This window comes from Lactuca sativa, chromosome 9 (genome assembly GCF_002870075.4).
Source record: "Lactuca sativa cultivar Salinas chromosome 9, Lsat_Salinas_v11, whole genome shotgun sequence".
Lineage (NCBI taxonomy): Eukaryota > Viridiplantae > Streptophyta > Magnoliopsida > Asterales > Asteraceae > Lactuca > Lactuca sativa.
Window position 1 is genome coordinate 93,177,312 of NC_056631.2, and position 23,230 is coordinate 93,200,541.

The 23,230-nt window shown below is 38.6% G+C and overlaps 1 protein-coding gene across 1 annotated transcript; it reads left to right on the forward strand.

The window, feature by feature from the left end:
- Positions 1-22,089: 22,089 nt before the first annotated feature.
- LOC111885195 (small polypeptide DEVIL 11) lies at positions 22,090-22,805 on the forward strand. Its single transcript, XM_023881475.3, has one exon. The coding sequence runs from the start codon at positions 22,281-22,283 to the stop codon at positions 22,533-22,535; it is 255 nt and encodes an 84-aa protein (XP_023737243.1). The 5' UTR covers positions 22,090-22,280; the 3' UTR covers positions 22,536-22,805.
- Positions 22,806-23,230: the final 425 nt, after the last annotated feature.

Below are 23,230 nucleotides of genomic sequence, written 5' to 3' on the forward strand. Positions count from 1 at the left end.
GTTACATTTGGAAAAAATAATACAGCTAGTCTAACTAACTCATTACATAAAAAATAAACAAATAAAAAAATACATATTTAATTATCTATTACATATTATGATTAAATAAATAATCAATCAACACAACACAATGGTCTTAACACTTGTTTATTCACAAAAACATCATATGAAATATACAAACAAATACTTTGTTTTTGTAAGGCAACTTTATAAAACCAAATGCATAAAAAGATGGGGTGCATAAACAAACAACAATTATAAAAACAACAAGTTTCCATAGAAAATATATTTATTGATTTCTTTGCCAAAAGAAATACCAAACATATTTTCCAAAACCAAAGGTTATCAAATACTTAAATAAATCTTTCCAATTAGATGAACTAGAAAGATAATAACAACACATGGATTTTAAGAAGATACCATCTAAAGCCTTTGATCCCACTTGGAATTGGAGAGTTGATGAAGATAACAAAAGAATAAGAAGCATGAACTTCACAACAAGTATCCACCATCAAGAGTAAGACACTTTAGAATGCTAGTTCCCTTTTATATTTATGAATTCTTAAGCCTTTAAGTGCTTAACACAATTAAGCACTAAATGAGAATCACTTTTACACTACTTTAACTTGCAACTAGCTTCAAAAGAAAAGCAAGGAAGAGGGAAAGAGGAGGCTAAAACTTCTTCACATGAGGAAGGGAAAAACTAGCCAAAAATGAAGACAAACACTCTCTTATATACTAAAATATAGGATCTAAGACCTATGTGTTCCTTTAATGCAAAATTAAGGTGTTTGTAAAAGGTAAGGTGTGTAAGAGAAAGGTTGGCAAGCAACCTCCATTACCTTTGACTAGTTTCGGCCATAAAGAGAAAAATAAGAGATAGAGAAGCAACTAGTTTCAAAAATTAGATGTAATTAAGTAATTAGTAAAGTTACATAGAAACCAAAGTGTCCAAAAAACTTTTACATGAGTTATTAAATCATTGCATATGATATAATAACTAGTCAATACTCACTGGAATTATTATTTTCACAAAATAATATTTATCCCCTAATTAAACACAAGAGTTGATTACATTTATCAATAATCATATTAATAATATTTAATATGTGCTCAGAAATAGTGAAGATCTTAAACAAATAGATTGAAGTGATTCGAGACCATATGAAAGTTTCTCAAGATTGTGAAAGAAGTATACGCATATGAAGAAAGGAATAATTCGAGATGAACGTCGGTGACTTGGTGGTGTTAAAAATATCACCGTGGAAGTGCGTGATGAGATTTGACAAGAAGGGTAAACTAAGTTCAAGGTATATTGGATTGTTTAACATACTGAAAAAGATTAGATCATAAGCATTCAAGGGGATTGACCAAGAGCACCAAGTGAAGAAAAGAAGTCAAAGTAATACTTAGTTTTTACTAACTAGTAATGTGTGGTATATGGAGTTTTTGTAGGGATATATGGCTTAATTGATTAAGAATTATGCTTAAAGACACTCTTTATAAGACTAATAAATGTTTATGATTATGTGAAAATGAAAAAATGATCAGAGTGTGATATAAATTCAAACAAAATATAATTAGGAGTAAATGTTAATTATGAGAATTATTTATACTATGCATGTTGATCTTGCTAGTAATGATTGTGTAACATCCCAAAAACACGGTCCAAAAATTTAATTTTTAATTATTAAATAAAACCATAGTTATTCAACCATTCCATCAAAACATGAGTCAAAGTATTTCAAAGCATTAATATCAGAGTTTCCAAATCAAAACATCAAAGTAAACATCCCATGCTAAACATCATGGTGTGTGCAATGCAATCATCCTGAGCACTTCTCTTTGCAACTGGAAGTACCTAAAACTAAAACTAAAAAATCGTAAGCACAAAACTTAGTGAGTCTCCCCAAACTACCACATACCATACACATAACCACATATACTGGGCCCCCGCCTGGCATCAGATAGTGTCCGGCATCTGGCCCCGCCTGGCATTGAGCCCCACTCGGTATACAGATTTATCTCTCCAAGGCCCTGCCTGTCACTGGCCCCGCCCGCTATACACATACAAACAATAACATATAATCATACTAGCACATAATGAATCATACACAGTACTATATGTTCCAATCCTAAGGCCTCGCCTATCATGGGCCCCATCCCTACTATCACACCCCGGTGGTCGGCGGAAACACCGGGCGGTGCAACGTCATACATTGTATCAAAGTCATATAACATACATTGAACGGTACTAAAGAATTTTATAAAATACATACCTTTATTGATGGTTCAAAGTTACATTATTGTTTTTCTAGTACTTATTACATAATGTCTGACTATTGTATACTTCTTAATGAACAGAAAGGGTGATAGTAAAACCTCTCATGTTCGAATAACATACCAGCCTTATCAAGTTCCTGAAAACACATGCATTTTGAAAATACGTCAACCTAAAGTTGGTGAGTTAACAAGTTTTCACTCCATATAAAAATAATACATTTTCCAAGTTCAAAAGCATAGTTTTGACAGTATTATTTTGACTCTCCAACGTTTAGTAGATATATTAGGTATTATAGTTTATTTATCAACTAAGTGATATATCTAAACATTTCATATACCTAGGGTATAAGTAAGGGGAAACTTATACTTAACATTAATACTTGTATAACGAAAAAGTATAATGTTTCTAAAAATTTGCTACCATGAGTCTGTAACCGCTGCTATGACATACAATGCCTCTGATAGATCCCACTCATGTTTTGCATGAGGACAGCCCACTCATGATTTCCATGAGTATTTCCACAACATATACTCAATACCGAACGCTTCATCAACGCCGGAACAAAAAAATAAAAGGACAGTTCGTCACTCATTTAAGTTGGGTTGTAGCTAGCAACCACGAGTGGGGTTGTCAACCTATATGTTATTCATACACAACTTCCTCGCTCGCATGTGATTAATGGTTATAGGTCAGAGGAGTTTCACTAAGATCCCCAATCTTAGATGATGAACAAAATAACTCATGTAGACTTAGTCGACTTCCTATAGCTCTAACAACAAAAGCATTTTTATGTCTAAAACCCTAAGTTACTAGACTATACTTTTTACATTACTCCTAAATTTATAATACTTTAGGCATGAAAACTACTATAACTTGAGGAAAAACCAGGTTTTATCTTAACATAAAACCAATAATAACAACATATGACATACGAGGTTTTATCTTGACCTAAAACCAATAACAACATCATATAACATACCTAGTTTTATCTTGACATAAAACTAACAATAACAACATACTTATCAATTATCATAGAGCACCTATGAGTATAAATCTGGAACTATATAGCACACAACATATATATAGAATCTTAAGTATAACTCAAGATCTACATTAGTAAACTACTATAACAATACCATACTAACAAGTTTACGATAGTTGTAAAGATACAAAATAATTATATCCTGATTAACAAACATACTATCATATAAATATAGTATTAAATTTTATTCAATATTTAGCATGAGTTTTCCCCCAAACACATTAAAAAGTGTGGCCGTGAAACTCACCTAGTAGCATGATTTTGTGTAATCTAAGCAGAAACGGTCAGCGGTTCGAGATCGTCAGGCTCGGGATGCGAAGTGGCCTCAACAAACGAGAGAGAAAGAAGAGAAATGGTGTAATGAGAGAAGAGGTCGAACTTGCTATTTATAGGATGTCCAAGACAAGTTCACGTTGTGAAATTTAAGTTCACGTCGTGAATCTGAGTTGCATCATCTCGTAGACTTGCCATTTGGGTCCTAGCTTCGGAAGGTATCACGATTCTGGTTTCACATCGTGTCCTTTATGTCCACGTCGTGGAAACTCAACACATCACTCCCATAGACTTAGCACGTGTTTTCTAGCCTCAATTAGTGTCCTGGACAACTTTCATGTCATGAATTCAGAGTTCACATCGTGAATCCAGATAGCTAGGGTTTTCTGCCACGTGTCATGCTCTTAGACACTTACATCTTCGGAAGGTCATAACTTTTGCATACGAGCTCCGTTTTCGACGTTCTTTATATGCACGCGTAAGTAGTTCCGAGTACTACGACTTTATTTTAGACTCCAATAGCTAATTATAAGTCTTTTTTAAATTACTCTTTTTATAAGGATTTATAGCGTTAGAATTTATCATAACTTCTTCACGTGAAGTCAGATTTAGACGTTCTCAATATTTTTGGAATCATATGGACGTATACATTGAATTATACAATAAATTAGGTACGAAAGTTCATACTTGTATTAGAATTTACTATGAAATACACAATGAGTTTACTACATTATTTGTTTGACAAAATCACATTACTTGATTGACCTAATCACATGTGATTGTTGTTGACCTATTTTGACGGGTGTTACACCTACTCTGCTAACGATGAGATATGGAACCTCATCCACACTCATCTAATGATGAGATACGGGACCCCGCCCACACTCACCTCCCTACTAGGCACATACAAGTATCACAAAGACAACAAGTATAACTAAACATTCATTCCTTCATCGGGTACCACTCGACATCAAACCGTAGTTCGAAAACATACATATAAAAATTCCTCGGGCCCCGCCCGGTATCAGACCGTAATCCGGGAAGAATACAAACATTCTTCGGGCATCACCCGACATCGGACCGTAATCCGGAAACATACAATACAGACACATGTAGGAATCATGAAGACATCAAGGATACTAACATTCCTCGGGCACTGCCCGACATCGGATCGTAATCCGGAAACATACAAACATAAATATGGGCCAAAATTGGTGCCTTTGACCCGTTCAAACATGAGGAAACTCACCTCGCAAAGCTGAATCTCATGGATAATCATTTGGCTACTAGCTAGATGATCCCCGAACTGCTAATCTCTCGACTCCCCAAGCTACCATTACCAAAATAATACTTTGTCCAGAAACCAACAATCCTCCTTAGAGTAAAATGACCATTTTACCCCTTATCTAATTTGATCCATGCCTAAGGCCCAAAACCATAATATGAAAGGACCAATACTAGGTAGACTTCCCAAGCCCACTAGTAGCCCACTAATGGCCCAATTTTCTAAATTGGGCCCAACCTCTCTAATGGGCCATATCCATAAAGCCCAACATATTCTTAGCCAAAATTATCTGATTCCTAATGACCCACTAAGGTCTAAGATACCGTCCCATGGAAATCGCCCAAACAACGCAAAGCCAAAATCTGTTGAGTACGCGGGGCATACTCCTCTGTACACTAAGTGTACATGTTGTATGGCTTGTATGCTGCGAGTACATGCATGTACGCCCATCGTACTACTCTGTTAAGCCAGTTCTACCATTATGCACTTATTACTTTATTATAAAGGCTAAAATAACATATCCAAGTCCTCTTCAACGTCTTAATCCATAAAGTCACTGACATGGTGACTTTACATGAGCCACATGAACCCAAACTCAAAGTATAGCAATCTACTTTCATGAAAGTAACCTTAACTCATGCATGAACCCATTAAGACCTTCAAGATGGTAACTTTCTGATTCTAAAATTCAAATAACATTGTGAGTGGCAACTCTAGGTTCCAAAAACGACATAAACACAAGGGACTTCTTCCATGGGACCAAAACAGTCCATAAACCCAATCGTAAAAGAGATCTAAGAGAATAGCCACCAAGTTTAGAACTTTATACCTTGAAATGGTCTAAAATGAAGCAACAACCCCAGATCTACAACTTCTCCTTTACACCAACACCTTTCCTTAACATTTACTTCCTTGGAGAATGGATCCAACACACCAAAATGCTCTCAAAAGGCCTTCTAAGCTCCTAGATCACTCAACTATAGATTAGGGTTTCGTAGTAATTGCCTTAGGGAGAAAGGGAGGCTGGCCATTGAGGCATAATATTCCTTATATAGTGCCAAACCATAAAATTAGGGTTTTGGTCTGAATGGAGTATGCCCCGTGTACCTCTTAGTACGCTCGGCATACTCACAAACCACCCGCGACCAAATAACCTTGTACGCTCAGCGTAATCCAACCGACGTTGGGCGTACCCAGCTAAACACATGCATGCAAGGGACTGCCGTGCCACAAATCTTCATTAGTGGCTTAAACTGTCAATCACTTCAAAGTCTCATAACTTCCACATCCGAGGTCCGTTTCTGATCAACCTTATATCCATGAAAAGGTGGCGAGAAGCCCTACACTTCTAAAAACTCCTCATTACCGATAAACTTTCTGCACAAGAACCCCAAATCCCTAGAAAATTGATATGTCAATTTACAATGATACCCTTTGCCTCCGAACACACGATCAAACACTTGGATCACGTACACCCTAACACCCACACCTGAAATGGGCCAATTCCACACTTGGATCACGTACACCCTAACACCCACACCTGAAATGTACTTGCAGCCCCTAGCAACGAAGCACTTTCAAAACTGGGTGTTACAACTCTCCCCCACTTAAATCAGATTTTGTCCTTGAAATCGCTCCTTACTAGCACCCATATCACAATTAATGATCTGAGGAATGCAACAGATGATTCTAGGCGTAATACAATCTTCTTAAGTCAACTAAAAACCAAACCGAATCTCCATCTCAAAGAAAGAGTTGTTTGAGCTTCCGCAAACCATTTCTGCCTCCCTAGAGCTTGAATCCCATATTGGTCTGTCTCCCTGACAAACTGCCCATGCATAACCATCTGCAGGAAAATTATACTTGACAAAAGGCTCAAATAATCCTTCGAGTAGAAGATTCATCCTTGGAACGGTATGACTCAGACGAGAGCTGCGCAACAGGGTCAAATCAATTACTCTGAGATTATTTAATCCAACAGTAAGTGACTTAGTACCTTCAATCTGCAAGCTAATCCTCTCACAAGAATCCCTGTATCACTATTGTTGCCCGAACACCCTATTGCCTCTTCTCCACTGTCTGAATCAGTCGAGACCTCCCAGGTCCCAAGTTATCTTGTCAACTATTTGGAATACCGGATTCCCACCCAGTTGCTAAGTCAGTGAACACCCTCTTAGTCGCTCCCCACGACTTCCGAAGAAAACTTTGGCTATCGAAACTGCCCTATCCATATTTCCACTCTTGGATCTAAATATCCTAGGATCCCCGATCCCATACCTTGACCCAACAGTCTCTACCAGGTCCCACCTGCATTGCTATAAGCATGTGGGGCTCGCCTACGACTCCCACCCAAAATATATCTTAGAGCAGACTTGCCCATAGGTCCCACCTATCTAGGGCTACACAGGCCCAACTCCACCTCGAATCCCATCAACCTTTCCCTTCCTGATTCTGATCCTGTTGTGGCCTTTCCACGATCCTACGAACTGACCCACCCTGGCCTAACTTATCTAACTGACTTTGGGAATGCTACGGTCCATTCCACAGTCTAACAACACTTTCCCACACTGTCTGACTACATGAAGAATGTTATGGCTGCCGTATAGTCGTACAACGCTTCCATGCTATCTAGCTGCTGGTGAGTGCTACAAATATCATGCAGTCTTACAACACTTTCGACGCTAACTCAACCGCTGACCATGGTCTTACCGCTGATTACCAATCCAAACATATCCAAAGTCGAGCACTCACACGATCTGGCATCCTGACTGAACTCGTGTCCTGATGGGAATTCCCAACCTGATTCCCCCAACACCAGTTATCAAATACCATGATTTGAACCCAACGTTTGGGAAGTTTCCCAAACACCCAACTCGCACACTCTTCGACCCAAACAGCCACGTGGGCCATCTTCCTCCCCAGTGGGAATGCAAACTCATCCTAATTTTTCATCTACTTCTATTCCTGGATATCTAAACGATTCTCCCCCACTTTGATTCAACTAATATCTTACAACACACAAGACTAGAAGGATTCCTAATCCTCCTTACAACCAATGATCAATCTGCTGGAAACCAATGCTTACCACTGTTAGTGTTCCAAAACTAACCCACACTAAAGCAGTACAACTCTTGAAGACTAACGGAACACCTCCCGAGTTCCAATCACACTTGTTACCGCTACCGCATCTTGGGAACCCACTATATAAAGAGACGACCTCATACTACTAATCTAAGATTCAAGGTATGCAGATGGCATATAATCCGACATAATCAGAAAATATAACTCCAAGATACACTTACTCATACTGATGCAAGCCAATAACAATAAAATCATAAATAAAAACTGATAGGAAATTAAAATGATACACACCTGAAACATCGGAAACCGCTCACGCCTCCTCTGTAGTCAACTGGAAAGCCCTGCTCCTCGCCATAGGCACCTCTGCCCGGCCCTGACGGCTGTCGGTGATCGTCAATGTCGCAAGGGAAAGTGTCATCATGTTTCCCACTGTAAGTAAACTCGGACATTGGGCCTTCTTGTGGCCCCGCTGACTGCAATGAAAACAGATCAAATCTGATCCCTGGGTGGTGGTAGCAGTACAATCCCTGCTATAATGGTCGATTTGGCCGCACTTAAAGCAGCCAGAATAACCACCACCACCACTCCTACACGCACCCTCATGTGTCTTGCCGCACTTGCCACAATAGCTACGTTCCTGATGACCCCTCAATCTAGAATCCGATAACTTGGGCCTCTTACCTGATCCCGTGGATGCCTGAACCTCGTCTGGCTTCCTCATCCTCTTTGTATCTAAGTCGATCTACCTTTCCCTAGCTTGAGAGATAATATCTTCCAACGTCCTGCAGCCAGACCGGCTCACAAAGTGCCTGATGTCACTCATGAGTATCTCGTGATATCAGGTATTCGTCATCTCCTTGTCCGCTACATATTGTGGAACAAGGAGTGCCCTCTCCCTAAACTTGGCGGTGATCTTCGCCACCGACTCCGTAGTCAGTTGGAGGTCCTGGAACTCCCATGCTAGCTGTTGCACCCAATCGCTGGTGCAAATTCAGCCTTGAACCTGGCCAAGAAGTCACTCCATGTCATCGCATCAATTGCGACACCGTCTCCAATAGCATGTCCAACCTCTTCCTACCATTCACATGCTCTGTCCTTCAGAAGGCAAGAGGCGAGTCAGGCCTTGTCCCCATTGGGACACCAGCTAGTACGAAAAGCGTTGGAGACATCTGCCTACCACCAACTACTAGCAATGTGGTCCTTAGCATTATGATAGTCTGGAGCACCACAAGCTCTGAACTCCCGGAATATCATCGTGCACGCCCCCATCATGGACGCCATCTCAGTGCGGAATGCACTCAACCTCTCATCAAGAATCTCCAAGATACCCTCCTTGAGCGTATCGAAAGATCACAGGAATTTGTTCAATGATATTGTGCGTAATCTCAGCTAAAATAAACTCTCTCATCTGATCATCAAGCTGCACGGCTCCAGTGCCCGATCCTGATCCCTCGCCAATACCAGAACTTCCAACTGGTCTAGTACGTAGCATCACCATGCTGCAACAGATCATAACAACCATCAAAATATTGATCACTATCGAGAGATCACATACACACTACTAGTTTCTTGGTTTCAGCTCTGCCCTCCTTGAATCGAGTACGGATCATCTGCTTTTAGTAGTATGGGCCCATACTAACTTCCACATCTATCCGTACTTTCCTCAAGAATTTCCTTGAATCTACCAAGTCCTTTTCATTACTACTTCTCCCAGTAGTAATCTCTGATGGGTTTTATGCATAAGAACAATCTTATGTGCTCATACAAACCCTAATGCTTGGATCTAGGTTTCTCTATTGTACATGCATTGAATCCAAGACTTTCAACCCTAGATCTAACATGTATAATTCAAAATTAACATCATAAGAACATATCTAAGTGTTTACCTCTTTCAATTTGCTTGGAATCCTTTGAATCTTCTTGATCTTGAGCTTAGAGTCACAATTGTAACTCCTCTAATGGTTCACAAACACCACAAGCAAGAAGGCTATTAAGAGAGAGGAGGAAGAACACTAGAAATCAGCCCTAGGGTTTTCTTAGAAGAAAGTATCCGAAAATTGCATCCACGGGCCTCTATTTATAGTGTAGGCAACTAAGGTTTCAGTCTAAACCCTAATGGACAACTTAGCCACCAAGCAGCTGAAGGAACCTTCTAGATTATGGCTTTTGGACGAAAATATGATGGATCCCCATCATAATTTCATTCCCCCTTAGTCCATTAGGTTTCCCAGTCCAAAGCTCAACTATCACACTTTTGACAGTTTATGCCCCTTTATTCAATTAATCTCTTTTAGTCACCAAATTAATTCCTAATTAATTTATGACTAATATTAATCAAATAATATGATTTTTCCTTTAATATATTATTCTTATAATATATTAATAAACCATAATATTTTCTCTCTCTCTCTTAAATAACCTTGTCAAGTTGCTTTGGTGAAGGCAACCCAAAAGGACCATGCACAACCGGGTCAAGTACATACCAAATATAGTTACAGACTTAGACACTAGTCCAACAGTCTCCCACTTGGATAAGTCTAGTAACTATATCTCACATATGACTTCAGAACCTAATTAGCAACCGTAGCTCTTACACGTCGCTGTCAACTCTGATCAGTAACTCGTCCTTCAGATAAGGGATCTTATAATCCTCTGTTCTAGATATCATGCTGACAATACTTATTGTCAAGCATTTTTTTTCTTGATCTCTGATTTGTTTGACATAGAATTTAGTTGCACACGTCAACTTCATTCTAACCGGGCCTGACACATAAGTCAAACCAAATCATCGAGTAGCCAGATATCGCTTTTACCCTCTTAGGATAAAAGGAACAGAACAACTTCGACTTATATGCTTTTATCATTCCCTGGATAAGTCACACACAATAATGCATTTTATCACATCAAGTTACTGATGCGTTTTCGCATCATCAATGTATAATCAACCAGCAAATAATAACCATATCTCTAGGCTTAAGGATTATATGATATTATCATCTTGCGATCACTTGAAAACAGTGATACTAGCAAGCGCAGGTTTATTCCAATGCTCAAATCATATTCATGAGCACTCATGAACTTTGTAGCAAACTTTTGCAATACCCAAAACCTTTTAGACAATTTACAAACAAATTCATGACGGTCCTCATTCATACCTACTTCCAAAATATGAACAACTTTGGACTGTTTGAATAATTTTATTATTCAGGAAGTCAAAACATGAAAAATTGAAACAATAGATAAATAACCAACACAAGATAGTAGCTTTACTCATAAATAACACAAATTTATTTATTCATCAAATGTCATGTACAAATTATCTATTACATGTTTCCTATCTATCTAATCCAAACTTATATCATCCTTCAGCCCAATGCTCCTAGCGTGTTGCAAGTGTTTGACCCTACTCAGTCCCTTTGTAAGGGGATCTGCTGGGTTCTCTTCTGACGATACTCTCTTCACAACGAGGAGTCCCTCTTCTACCCGATGTCTAATAAAGTGGTATTTTCTGTCGATATGTCGAGATCTACCATGATCTCTTGGTTCCTTGGTTATGGCAACCGCTCCTTCATTATCACAGAAAATTTCCATTAGCTCCTTTATGGATGACATAACTCCAAGGTCTCCAATGAAGTTCTTCAACCATATAGCCTCCTTTGACGCTTCGCTCGCCGCAATGTACTCTGATTCGCACGTTGAATCAGCCACGGTCTCCTGCTTGGAACTTTTCCAAGACTGCTCCTCCATTTAGGGTAAAGACCCAGCCTGACTATGATCGGTAATTATCCCGATCCATCTGAAAACTAGCGTCATTGTACCCACGCACCCTTAAGTCATCACTCCCACCGAGGACTAGAAACCATTCCTTGGTTGTTCGTAGGTACTTAAGAATATTCTTAACTGCAATCCAATGAGCTCTACCATGATTCCCTTGATATCTTGCTAACCATTCTCAAAGCGAAGGTCACATCAGGGTGAGTACAAGTCATAGCGTACATGATAGAGCCTACTGCGGAAGCGTAAGGTACTCGGCTCATATCAGCTATCTCTGCCTCTGTACTCAGGCTCTGAGTCTTACTCAGTTTGGTACTGCTCTGGGTTGGCAACTCCCCTTTCTTTGAATTTTACATACTAAAACGCTTTACTACCTTATCCAAGTATGTATCTTGACCTATCAGTCTCTTTTCCCTATTTCTTACTATTCTTATCCCCAGAATATAAGCAGCCTCTCCAATGTCCTTCATAGCGAAACACTTCCCAAGCCAAGACTTGACCTCCTGCAAGGTTGGGATGTCATTTCCTATGAGCAGTATGTCATCGACATACAATACGAGGAAGCTTACTATACTCCCACTGGCTTTGACATATACACATGACTCATCTTCGCTTCGCAGAAAACCAAACTCTTTAACCTTCTCATCAAAACAAAGATTCCAGCTGTGAGACGATTGTTTCAATCCATAAATGGATTTCTCAAGCTTGCACGCTCTATTTGGATGCTTCACATCAACAAAACCCTCTGGCTGATTCATATACACATCTTCAACTAACTTCCTATTTAGGAAAGCGGTTTTTACGCCCATCTGCCAAATGTCATAATCATGAAACGCAGCTATTGCAAGCATTACCCTAATAGACTTTATCTTAGCAACTAGTGAGAAAGTCTTATCATAGTCAACTCCAAGAGTTTGAGTAAAGCACTTCACAACCAATCGTGCTTTATAAGTATGCACTTTCCCATCCATGTCTGTCTTCTTCTTGAAGATCCACTTGCACCCGACTGTCTTACGACCCGACACATTGTCAACAAAATTCCAAACTTGGTTTTCGTACATGGACTCAATCTCATTGTCCATTGCCTCTTTCCATTTAGCAGACTCTGGGCCTGCCATGGCTTCCTTGTAGCTGCTAGGTTCGCCCAAATTTATTAGTGTTTCATCACTAATAAACGTATCCCCTTCAGTAGTAATATGAAAACCATAAAACTGGGGTTAAACACTAACCCTACTAGAACGTCTAAGAGGTAAGGACTCGTCAACGGGCTCAACAGGAGTTTCCTCCTCGGGTTGAGTGCCAGTGTTATAGGTTCCTTCATCGCTTTGCTGTTGAATCTCTTCATGATCAATTTGTCTCCCACTGTCCTCTTGGCTCATCAATTCCCTTTCTCAGAAAACTCCTCTTCTAGCAACGAAGACAACATTGTCACTCGGTCTATAGAAAAGATAGCCAAAAGACTTCTATGGATAGCCGATGAAATAACACTTCTCACTACGAGGTTCGAGCTTTTCGTGAGTCTCTCATCTTATGAAAACCTCGCAACCACAAACCTTGATATGTGCCAACGAGGGAGCTTCCCTGTCCACATCTCGTGAGGTGTTTTGGCAACCTTCTTTGTGGGAACTAAGTTAAGGATATGGGCGGCAGTCTCTAAGGCATACCCCCAGAAAGCTATTGGTAATGAAGCCTGACTAATCATAGAACGAACCATGTCTAACAAGGTCCAATTACATCTCTCAGCCACACCATTCAACTATGGCGTTCTCAGAGGCGTCAATTGCGAAACAATTCCACATTCTTTTAGATAGTCGTGAAACTCAAGACTTAGGTACTCTCCTCCTCGATCTGACCGAAGCATATTGATTTTCCTACCCAGCTGATTCTCCACTTCATTCTTAAACTCTTTGAACTTTTCAAAGGTTTCTGAATTTTGCTTGATCAAGTAGATATATCCATATCTGCTATAATCATCCGTAAAAGTCACGTAGAAGCGGCAGGCATCCCTTGTGGTGGATCTAAAGGGCCCACACACATCGGTGTGTATGAGATCCAATAGACCCTCACCCCTATCACAAGTGCCCATGAAGGGTGACTTGGTCATCTTCCTAAGTAAACAAGATTCACACACATCATTGTCCCTAAGGTCGAATGACTCCAACACTCCATCCTTTTGGAGTTGGGCTATGCGTTTCTTGTTGACATGGCCAAGGCGACAATGCCACAAGCATGCTTTATCTAGACTAGTAGACGAATCAATATTCAACACATCATTTCCTAAATTATCAACAACCAACACAGATTCATAAATCCCATTACAAGGTAATGCATTGAAATAAAAGACATCATTCAAATAAACATTAATAGAACCATTAGTATTATCAAATGAGTATCGGAAACCTTGTCTAAACAATCCATGAAATGAAATGATGTTTTTTTCCATATCTAGGGAATAGCAACAATTATTTAAATCCAACCCTAACCCATTACTCAACACTAAAGAATAACTCCGACTCTGGCCACAGGCGGCGATCTTCTGTTTCCCATAATCAAGTTCATCTTTCCATGTTCCACCTCCCTACTTCTTTTTAGGCCCTACAAATCAGAACAAATGTGGTAACCACATCCTGCGTCAAGAACCCATGAAGTAGCAAGTGATGAGTTGATAAATTTAATAGAATACATACCTGCAAAGGTGGGTTTTATCTTCACATCCTTTATGTCTTGCAGATACTTGGGGCAACTTCGTTTCTAGTGGCCCTTCTCGTTGCAGTAGTAGCAGTCTGCTTCTTTGGGCTCAGAAGAGGGTTTGACTGAACCAGCTTTGGTTCCACTAGAGGAGGAACCATCATGGGGCTTACCCTTGTGGTGACTCTTACATGGAGCCTTCCTCTTTTTACCCTTTCCTTGACCTATTTTCGACACGGGAGCAGCCACAGTAGAGGATGATGCAATAGATTTGTCCTTGAGATTGCTCTCAGCAGTCCTAAGGAGCCCTTGGAGTTTGCTCAAGGTGACCTCTTCTTCGTTCATATGGTAGGTCATCCTAAATTGATTGTAGCACGAGGTCAAGGAGTGGAGAATGATGTCGATAGCCAAATCTTCCCCAATGTTAACATTTAACTTGTGAAGAGAATCAACATACCTCTATATTTTCTGCAAATGCGAGGTTAGGGACTCTCCACTCCCCATCTTAGCGGTGATCATGTTGGTGATGATCTCATAGTGCTCTTGCCTTGCACTTTGGTGGTACCTCTCAAGCAAATCTTGATGCATTTCATATGGATACATGTCCTCATAGGACTTTTGGAGTTCAAGATTCATGGTGGCCAGCATAATGCAATGAACTTTCGTTGCATCACGCTCATGGGCCTCAAAGACGGCCATTTCTTCGGGAGTGTCGACTTCTGGATTGATCTTTTCAAGATTCTCGTCGAGGCCATATTCTTTGTCCTCGTAACGAGCAATCATGCGAATGTATCTCATCCATTCGTTGAAATTCGATCCATCAAACGTCCCCTTTTGACATAGGCTTATCAACGAGAATGAACTGGGAGCATTGTTGTTTGCATTTGCGTTAGACATCTGAAAATAGAAAGGAATAAAGTTTGATTAGAAATGAATCCCCAATTAAACACCCGAATGAGAAATTAGGGCTAGGATCCAACAACATTATTTAAAACTTAGAAAGGGATGTCGTACTCTAAAAGTAAATAACTTGAAGGTAAGTGAATGACGATTCACTAATTCTCACCATGAAAAACGAAAAGGAGATTAAGTTTTAAATGTATTTGAAAATTCCTAGATCTGTGAGATTCATTGAACTTTTCAATGGCATGTTTAAATCTTGATATGCACTTCATATTTGCGAATGGGATGTCGAGGATCGCAAACAAGTTGTGAATAACCATGCAAATCAACATGGTACACTCAATGTCTCTATCATCTAATAAATGTGCCGGTTAGCCACACACGCTCCATTGATCTATGACAAACATCGAGTCACCCTTTGCCACCAATGTCAATCCCAAATTAGTGTGTCGATTAACCACACACGCTCCACTAACGTTTGACAAGGGTAAAAAGTATAATTCCATGGAATAGCATCATTTTCACATTTTACCCTAAAGTAACTAAGATTGGGAATTTGTAAAACATGTTAGTTACTTTGTAATATTCATTATACTTATAATGAGGTATTAAGTGCCCTATCCTATCCGTTCGGCTAACGACCCTCCACCAGTCAAGCAAGCGGTGGGTATGAGTGTATACCCATTAAGTGCCATTTTATAGGCAGCAGCCTTATACCCACCTTATAGACCGGCTTCGTGAATGAGGCCTACTAGCGATAAGACTAGCTTTATTCTTGTACATATATATATATATATATATATATATATATATATATATATATATATATATATATATTAATCTTATAATAGATAAAGTATAAGGTTGATTTTTAAACTTGTAAAATTCTAAGGGTTGAAATTTAAAACTTTCAATAATTAAACTTTTAATCAAAGAATTTAAACTTCAAAACTTGAGGGCAAGTTTTGAACTTTTCAAAACACAAAGGATCAAATAACAAATAATATAAATCAAACAATTAATTTAGTGATTATCTATATTTGACCTAATTCACTTTCTTGCAAGATAAGTTACCCAATTAATTCAAATAATCAATTTTAATCATATAAGGAAATTATTATCTATTCAGTTCGTATTTTATCATTTTAAAACATATATGACAATTATCCTTTAGGAAAACATCAAGAAAATCCGAAAATCTTTCTGTCTGACAGCTAAACTCGTCGAGTTCCTCATGGAACTTGTCAAGTTCATAAGGCAGTTAGCAAAAAAACGATTTTAAAGCTTGAACAAATAAACAAGGCATCAATACAATAGAAACCAAACATAGCTCTGATACCACTGATGGGTTTTATGCATAAGAACAATCATATGTGCTCATACAAACCCTAATGCTTGGATCTAGATTTCTCTATTGTACATGCAATGAATCCAAGACTTGCAACCCTAGATCTAACATGTATAATTTGAAATTAACATCATAAGAACAGATCTAAGTGTTTAGCTCTTTCAATTTGCTTGGAATCCTTTGAATCTTCTTGATCTTGAGCTTAGAGCCACAATTGTAACTCCTCTATTGGTTCACAAACACCACAAGCAAGAAGGCTATTAAGAGAGAAGAGGAAGAACACTAGAAATCGACCCTAGGGTTTTCTTAGAAGCAAGTATCCGGAAATTGCATCCAAGGGCCTCTATTTATAGTGTAGGCAGCTAGGGTTTCAGTCTAAAGCCTAATGGACAACTTAGCCACCAAGCAGCCCAAGGAACCTTCTAGATTAGGGCCTTTGGACGAAAATATGATGGATCCCCATCATAATTTCTTTCCCCTTAGTCCATTAGGTTTCCCATTCCAAAGCTAAACTATCATAATTTTGACAGTTTATGCCCCTTTATTAAATTAATCTCGTTTAGTTACCAAATTAATTCCTAATTAATTTATGACTAATATTAATCAAATAATATGATTTTTCCTTTAATATATTATTCTTATAATATATTAATAAACCATAATATTTTTTTCTCTCTCTCTCTCCCTCTCTCTCTCTCTTAAATAACCTTGTCAAGTTGCTTTGGTGAAGGCAACCCAAAAGGATCATCCACAACCGGGTCAAGTACATACCAAATATAGTTACGGACTTAGACACTAATCCAACAATCTAATCCTAGGCTTAACCTAGGGTAATCTCCGACCCACTCTCCATTATCAGCTGCATAAGAAGTCTATGCTACCTTTCCTTACCTATCTCGCGAATATCATTACATATTACTAAGACCAGATAATTATTCGAATGAGAGGTCTCCCGTACAACGGTTAGACTTAAACAAGAGCTGTGAAATAAGGCTAAACCTAACCTTCTGAAATTATTTAGTCCTCGTAATATGTTACTTAAGATATTTGTTTACTAGTTAGTTAAAGATAACTAGAACTCCTAAAATCACAAAGCAAGTAGCATTCGGTCATCGAGTAAACAAAACCAAGCATATCCTAACCAGGCCATCATATCACTAACTAATCAGTACTAGCATGCAGTTCAATAAGCTCATACAGTAGTCACACAAGGCATTCTTCCTAGATCCTTAGCCACTAATCTAGCATACAGTTCTCATAAGCATATCATAACATAAAAAACATGTATGGGTACTTTGGGAGAACTTACTTGAGCTCGGCTAATTACACGCGCCACACCCTTTTCTTTTTTCAAAATCCTTTTTATGAAAATGGTTTTCCTTTTAAAAAATTTATACCAAGTCCTCAGTTTAAGTTCAGAAATACCCGAGACTATGTCCGAATCCCTCAAACCAAGGCTCAGATACCAACTTGTAACATCCCAAAAATGTAATTTTTAATTATTAAATAAAACCATAGTTATTCAACTATTCCATCAAAACATGAGTCAAAGTATTTCAAAGCATTAATATCAGAGTTTCCAAATCAAAACATCAGAGTAAACATCCCAGGCTAAACATCATGGTGTGTGCAATATAGTCATCCCGAGCTCTTCGCTTTGCAACTAGAAGTACCTTAAACAAAAACTGAAAATCGTAAGCATGAAGCTAAGTGAGTCTCCCTAAACTACCACATAGCATACACATAATCACATATACTGGGCCCCCACATCTTCATCGGGCCCCGCCCCGCATCAGACAATGTCTGACATCAGGCCCCGCCTGGCATTGAGCCCCGCTCGGTATACAAATCTGTTTCTCAGAGGCCCCGCCTGTCATTGGGCCCAGCCCGCTATACACATACATACAATGACATATAATCATACTAGCGCATAAAGAATCATACACAAAACTATATGTTCCAATCCTAAGGCCTCGCCTATCATGGGCCCCACCCCTATTCTTCTAACGATGAGATGTGAAACCCTTTCCACACTCAGCTAGTGATGAGATACTAGACCCAGCCCACACTCACCTCCCCACCAGGCACATACAAGTATCACAAAGACAACAAGTATAACTACACATGCATTCCTTCATCGGGTACCACCCAATATCAAACCGTAATTTGGAAACATACATATAAACATTCCTCGGGCCTTGCCCGACATCGGACCGTAATCCAGAAAGCATACAGACATTCCTCGGGCATCGCCCAACATCGGACCGTAATCCGAAAACATACAATACAAACACATGCAAGAATCACGAAGACATCATGCATACTAACATTCCTCGGGCACCGCCCCGGCATCGGATCGTAATCCGGAAACATATAAACATAAATACGGGTCGACATTGGTGCCTTCGACTCATTCACAGGAGGAAACCCACCTCATAAAGCTGAATCTCATGGATAATCCTCTAGCTACTAGCTGGCAGATCCCCGAACTGCTGATCTCTCTACTCCCCGAGCTACCATTAGCAAAATAATACGTAGTCCAGAAACCAATAATCCTCCTTAGGGTAAAATGACCATTTTACCCCTAATCTAATTTGATCCATGCCTAAGGCCCAAAAGCATAATATGAAAGGCCCAATACTAATACTAGGTAGACTTCCCAAGCCCACTAGTGGCCCAATTTTCTAAATTGGGCCCAACCCCACTAATAGGCCTTACCCATAAAGCCCAACATATTCTTAGCCAAAATTATTTGATTCCTGACGGCCCACTAAGGTCCAAGATACCAGCCCATGGAAGTGGCCCAAACCGAGGCACAAACAACACAAAACCCAAATCTGTTGAGTACGCAGGGCGTACTCCTCTGTATGGCTTGTACGCTGCATGTACATGCATGTACATCCATCGTACTACTCTATTAAGCCACTTCTACCATTATGCACTTATTACTTTATTCCAAAGGCTAAAATCATAGAACCAAGTCCTCTTCAACATCTTAATCTATAAAGTCACTAACTTGGTGAGTTTATATGACCCACATGAACCCAAACTCAAAGTATAGTAGTCTACTTACATGAAAGTGACCTTAACTCTTGCATGAACCCATTAAGACCTTCAATATGGTAACTTTCTGATTCTAGAACTCAAATAACATTGAGAGTGGCAACTCTAGGTTCCAAAAATGACATGGACACAAGGGACTTCATCCATGGGACCAAAAGAGTCCATAAACCCAATCCTAAAAGAGATCTAAGAGAATAACCACCATGTTCGGAACTTTATACCTTGAAATGGTCTGAAATGAAACAACAATCCCAGATCTACAACTTCTCTTTTGCACCAACACCTTTCCTTGACCTTTACTTCCTTGGAGAATGGATCCAACACACCAAAATGCTCTCAAAAGGCCTTCTAAGCTCCAAGATCACTCAATTATGGATTAGGGTTTCATAGTAGTTGCCTTAGGGTGAAAGGGAGGTTGGCCATTGGGGCATAATGTTTCTTATAAAGTGTCAGTTAAAGTTTTGGTATGAATGGAGTACGCCCCGCGTACCTCTTAGAACGCCCGACATAATCAAAAAACCACCTGCGACCAAACAACCTTGTATGATGGGCGTAACCCAGCCTACGTTGGGCATACCCAGCTAAACACGCACATGCGTTCCATGTATGCGTGGGACTGCCTTGCCACAAATCTTCATTAGGGACTTAAATTTTCAATAACTACAAAGTGTCATAACTTTATCATACGAGGTCCTACAATTCTAACAACTCCTCATTACCCAAAAACTTTCCGCACAAGAACCCAAAATCCCTAGAAAACCGAGATGTCAAATTACAATGATACCCTTGGCCTCCGAAGACACGATCAAACGCTTGGATCACGTACACCCAAGGTTGTAAAAATCGCTCGACGTTAGCTAGTCGGTGGACTGGGGTCAAGGGATTAATCGGCTAGGCAGAGATTAATCGGGGACCATTAATTGCTAATTTGTTAGATTTTAAAAAATTAAAAATATTACTAATATCATATAAAAGTTCATAAATACCACTAATATCATCACAAAATAGGTTAATATGATAAATACAATACTAAGCACACCTCAAATAGTTTCTATTGAGATATAACTTTTTCAAAGTGTTAAAATTTCATCGGGTTCTACTGTTTCGGACATTTTGTATGCATGGATTAATGCTAGGCCCTCTCTAATCGGTCAAGTAACGCCTAGGGATTAATCGGAGATTAATCGGGACCTAATCGAGATTTTTACAACACTGCGTACACCCTAACACCCACACCTGAAATGGGTCAATTCCTTCCTTTCCCAAGACCCTAACCTTTATGACAACTGATGATTGGGTCGCAGCTCCTAGCAACGAAGCACTTTAAAAACTGGGTGTTACAGATTGTAAAGTGAATGTTATTGTCTGGATGTTAGTCATATCCCCATGTGAATTAGGGACGACTCTGCCAAGATCAAGTATCCATTCGTGAGGTAGATATCGAGGGACACCTTAATTGATTTTTTTGTTATTATTATGGTAAGGTTGATAGGGTGTCACTTCTATGATGATTTCTTAATGTGTTAATCGATACATAACCAAAGGATTATATCTTAACAGGAGTAGGTGATACGGGGCAGGCCCGTAAAGTTTAACCGTGTTAGAATTTGATAATATATTGTGTTTAAATTGTATGACTCATTAAACAATGTTGTCTAACATATATTTTATTTATTGTCATGTACCTAGGAATCAGGTGCAAAGAATTAGCAAGTGAGAGGATTAACTGCAAACATTGATGTGACTCGACATATAATGTCACTTTCATGAATGAAGTCTTCAAAAAAGTTTCAATATTTTGATTCAGTTTATGATATATTCCCATCATTTACTTTTTTGAACAAAAATGTCCCAATTATCTAATTTTATACGATAATCAATCATTTTATGTTAAAATAAAATAATAATTGTGTCGTTAATTTGGATAAAATATAAAATAATCGGGACTTTTCTGTTCAAAAAATTAAAATCATGATTTAACCATAAACTGATCCAAAATATTAAGACTTTATCCGAGACTTCCTTTTTCCTAAATGTAAATGTTGTTTTACTATGATTTGTGTGCTATTAAGTGGTTATAGAAGACTTTGATCATTAGTTCTATAATGATTAATAAGGGTTTTTTTTGTAATTTGAACCAAGAAATATATATTCTTTATAAAAAAGTAAAATGAGCTTTTTTATAAATTATGCAAAAATAAAGTGATTTTTATATAGATAAACGAATAGAAATTGGTTTGATAATATATAAATATTAAAGTATTTCAACCGGTATTTTATACTTTTATGTAAATAAAATTAAGTTTGAAACTCATAAATAAGTTTGAAAAAAATTGTGTACTAGAATATTGAATATTGAGATCTTATTGCATATTTTCATATATCAACTACCATGACTTGAAGTTACCATACTACCCCAACCGTATTGCTACTTTATATATATAGTGACCCTCCATTTCAGCCAACCTCAACTCCACCGCTTCCACCAAATTTCAGAATCAAAATTCAATTCCATCAGTCATTCAATTTCTGGTACACAATGGTTGTTTCTGTCACAACCGTCGACGCGCCACCACCTCCACAACCGCAGTTCACTTGCTCCGACAACAACCAAAAGCTATCCAAAAAAGGAAGCATCTCCAGAAGCCGTTCATCTTCCGCAACTTCCAGCCACCGCCGGTGTACCTTCACCAGAAAATGTGCTCGACTCGTCAAAGAACAAAGAGCCCGATTCTACATCATGCGAAGGTGCGTCAGTATGCTCGTATGTTGGCGTGATTACAGTGATTCCTAAATCACTATCAATAATTTGATCGATCTCTTTCTCTCTCCGAGACTCTCTCTCTCGAACAATTTTCCGATTCCCTCCGAGGAGGAGGTAGAGAAATCATCGATAGATGTAAGATGTACAGTAATTATATACTATAGATTTTTTTTTATTGATGTAAGTTCGAGAATGCTGGTTTTGATTTATGGCATCATTATACAGAAACAGTTAAAGTAATTGCAAATTTTACGAAGCAAATATCATTCGTCGTTTCGTTGTTTATTTTTCTCAAGCTGATGATTGATTTGCAGTGGTTTTTACTGTGATTTTGGATTTTTTGTTTGTTGGTGATTGTAGCAAACGGTTCTCCTCGAGATCTCTCTTTTCCCTCGTGCTTTTAGAGAGAGAAAAAGTGTATGTGTGTGTGAGAGAGATTCCATTAAACTATTGCTGCAGCACAGTATGAATCCAGTAATTTCAGTGTGCTTGGCTGACACATATTTTTTATTGAACTAGTTATGTGTCAAAATTACAACCTCTTTTTGGATTTAATTACAACATATCTTAATTGAAAAGTTATTTAAAAATTATTTGTTTGTATGTTATATGTGGTGCTTTGGATGCTACTTTTAAGTGAATTAGATTTCATTTTTCATTTTATAATCTTTTAATATATTTGATTATGAAATGATAGTATTAAAATATATGTAAAGCCGAAAAAT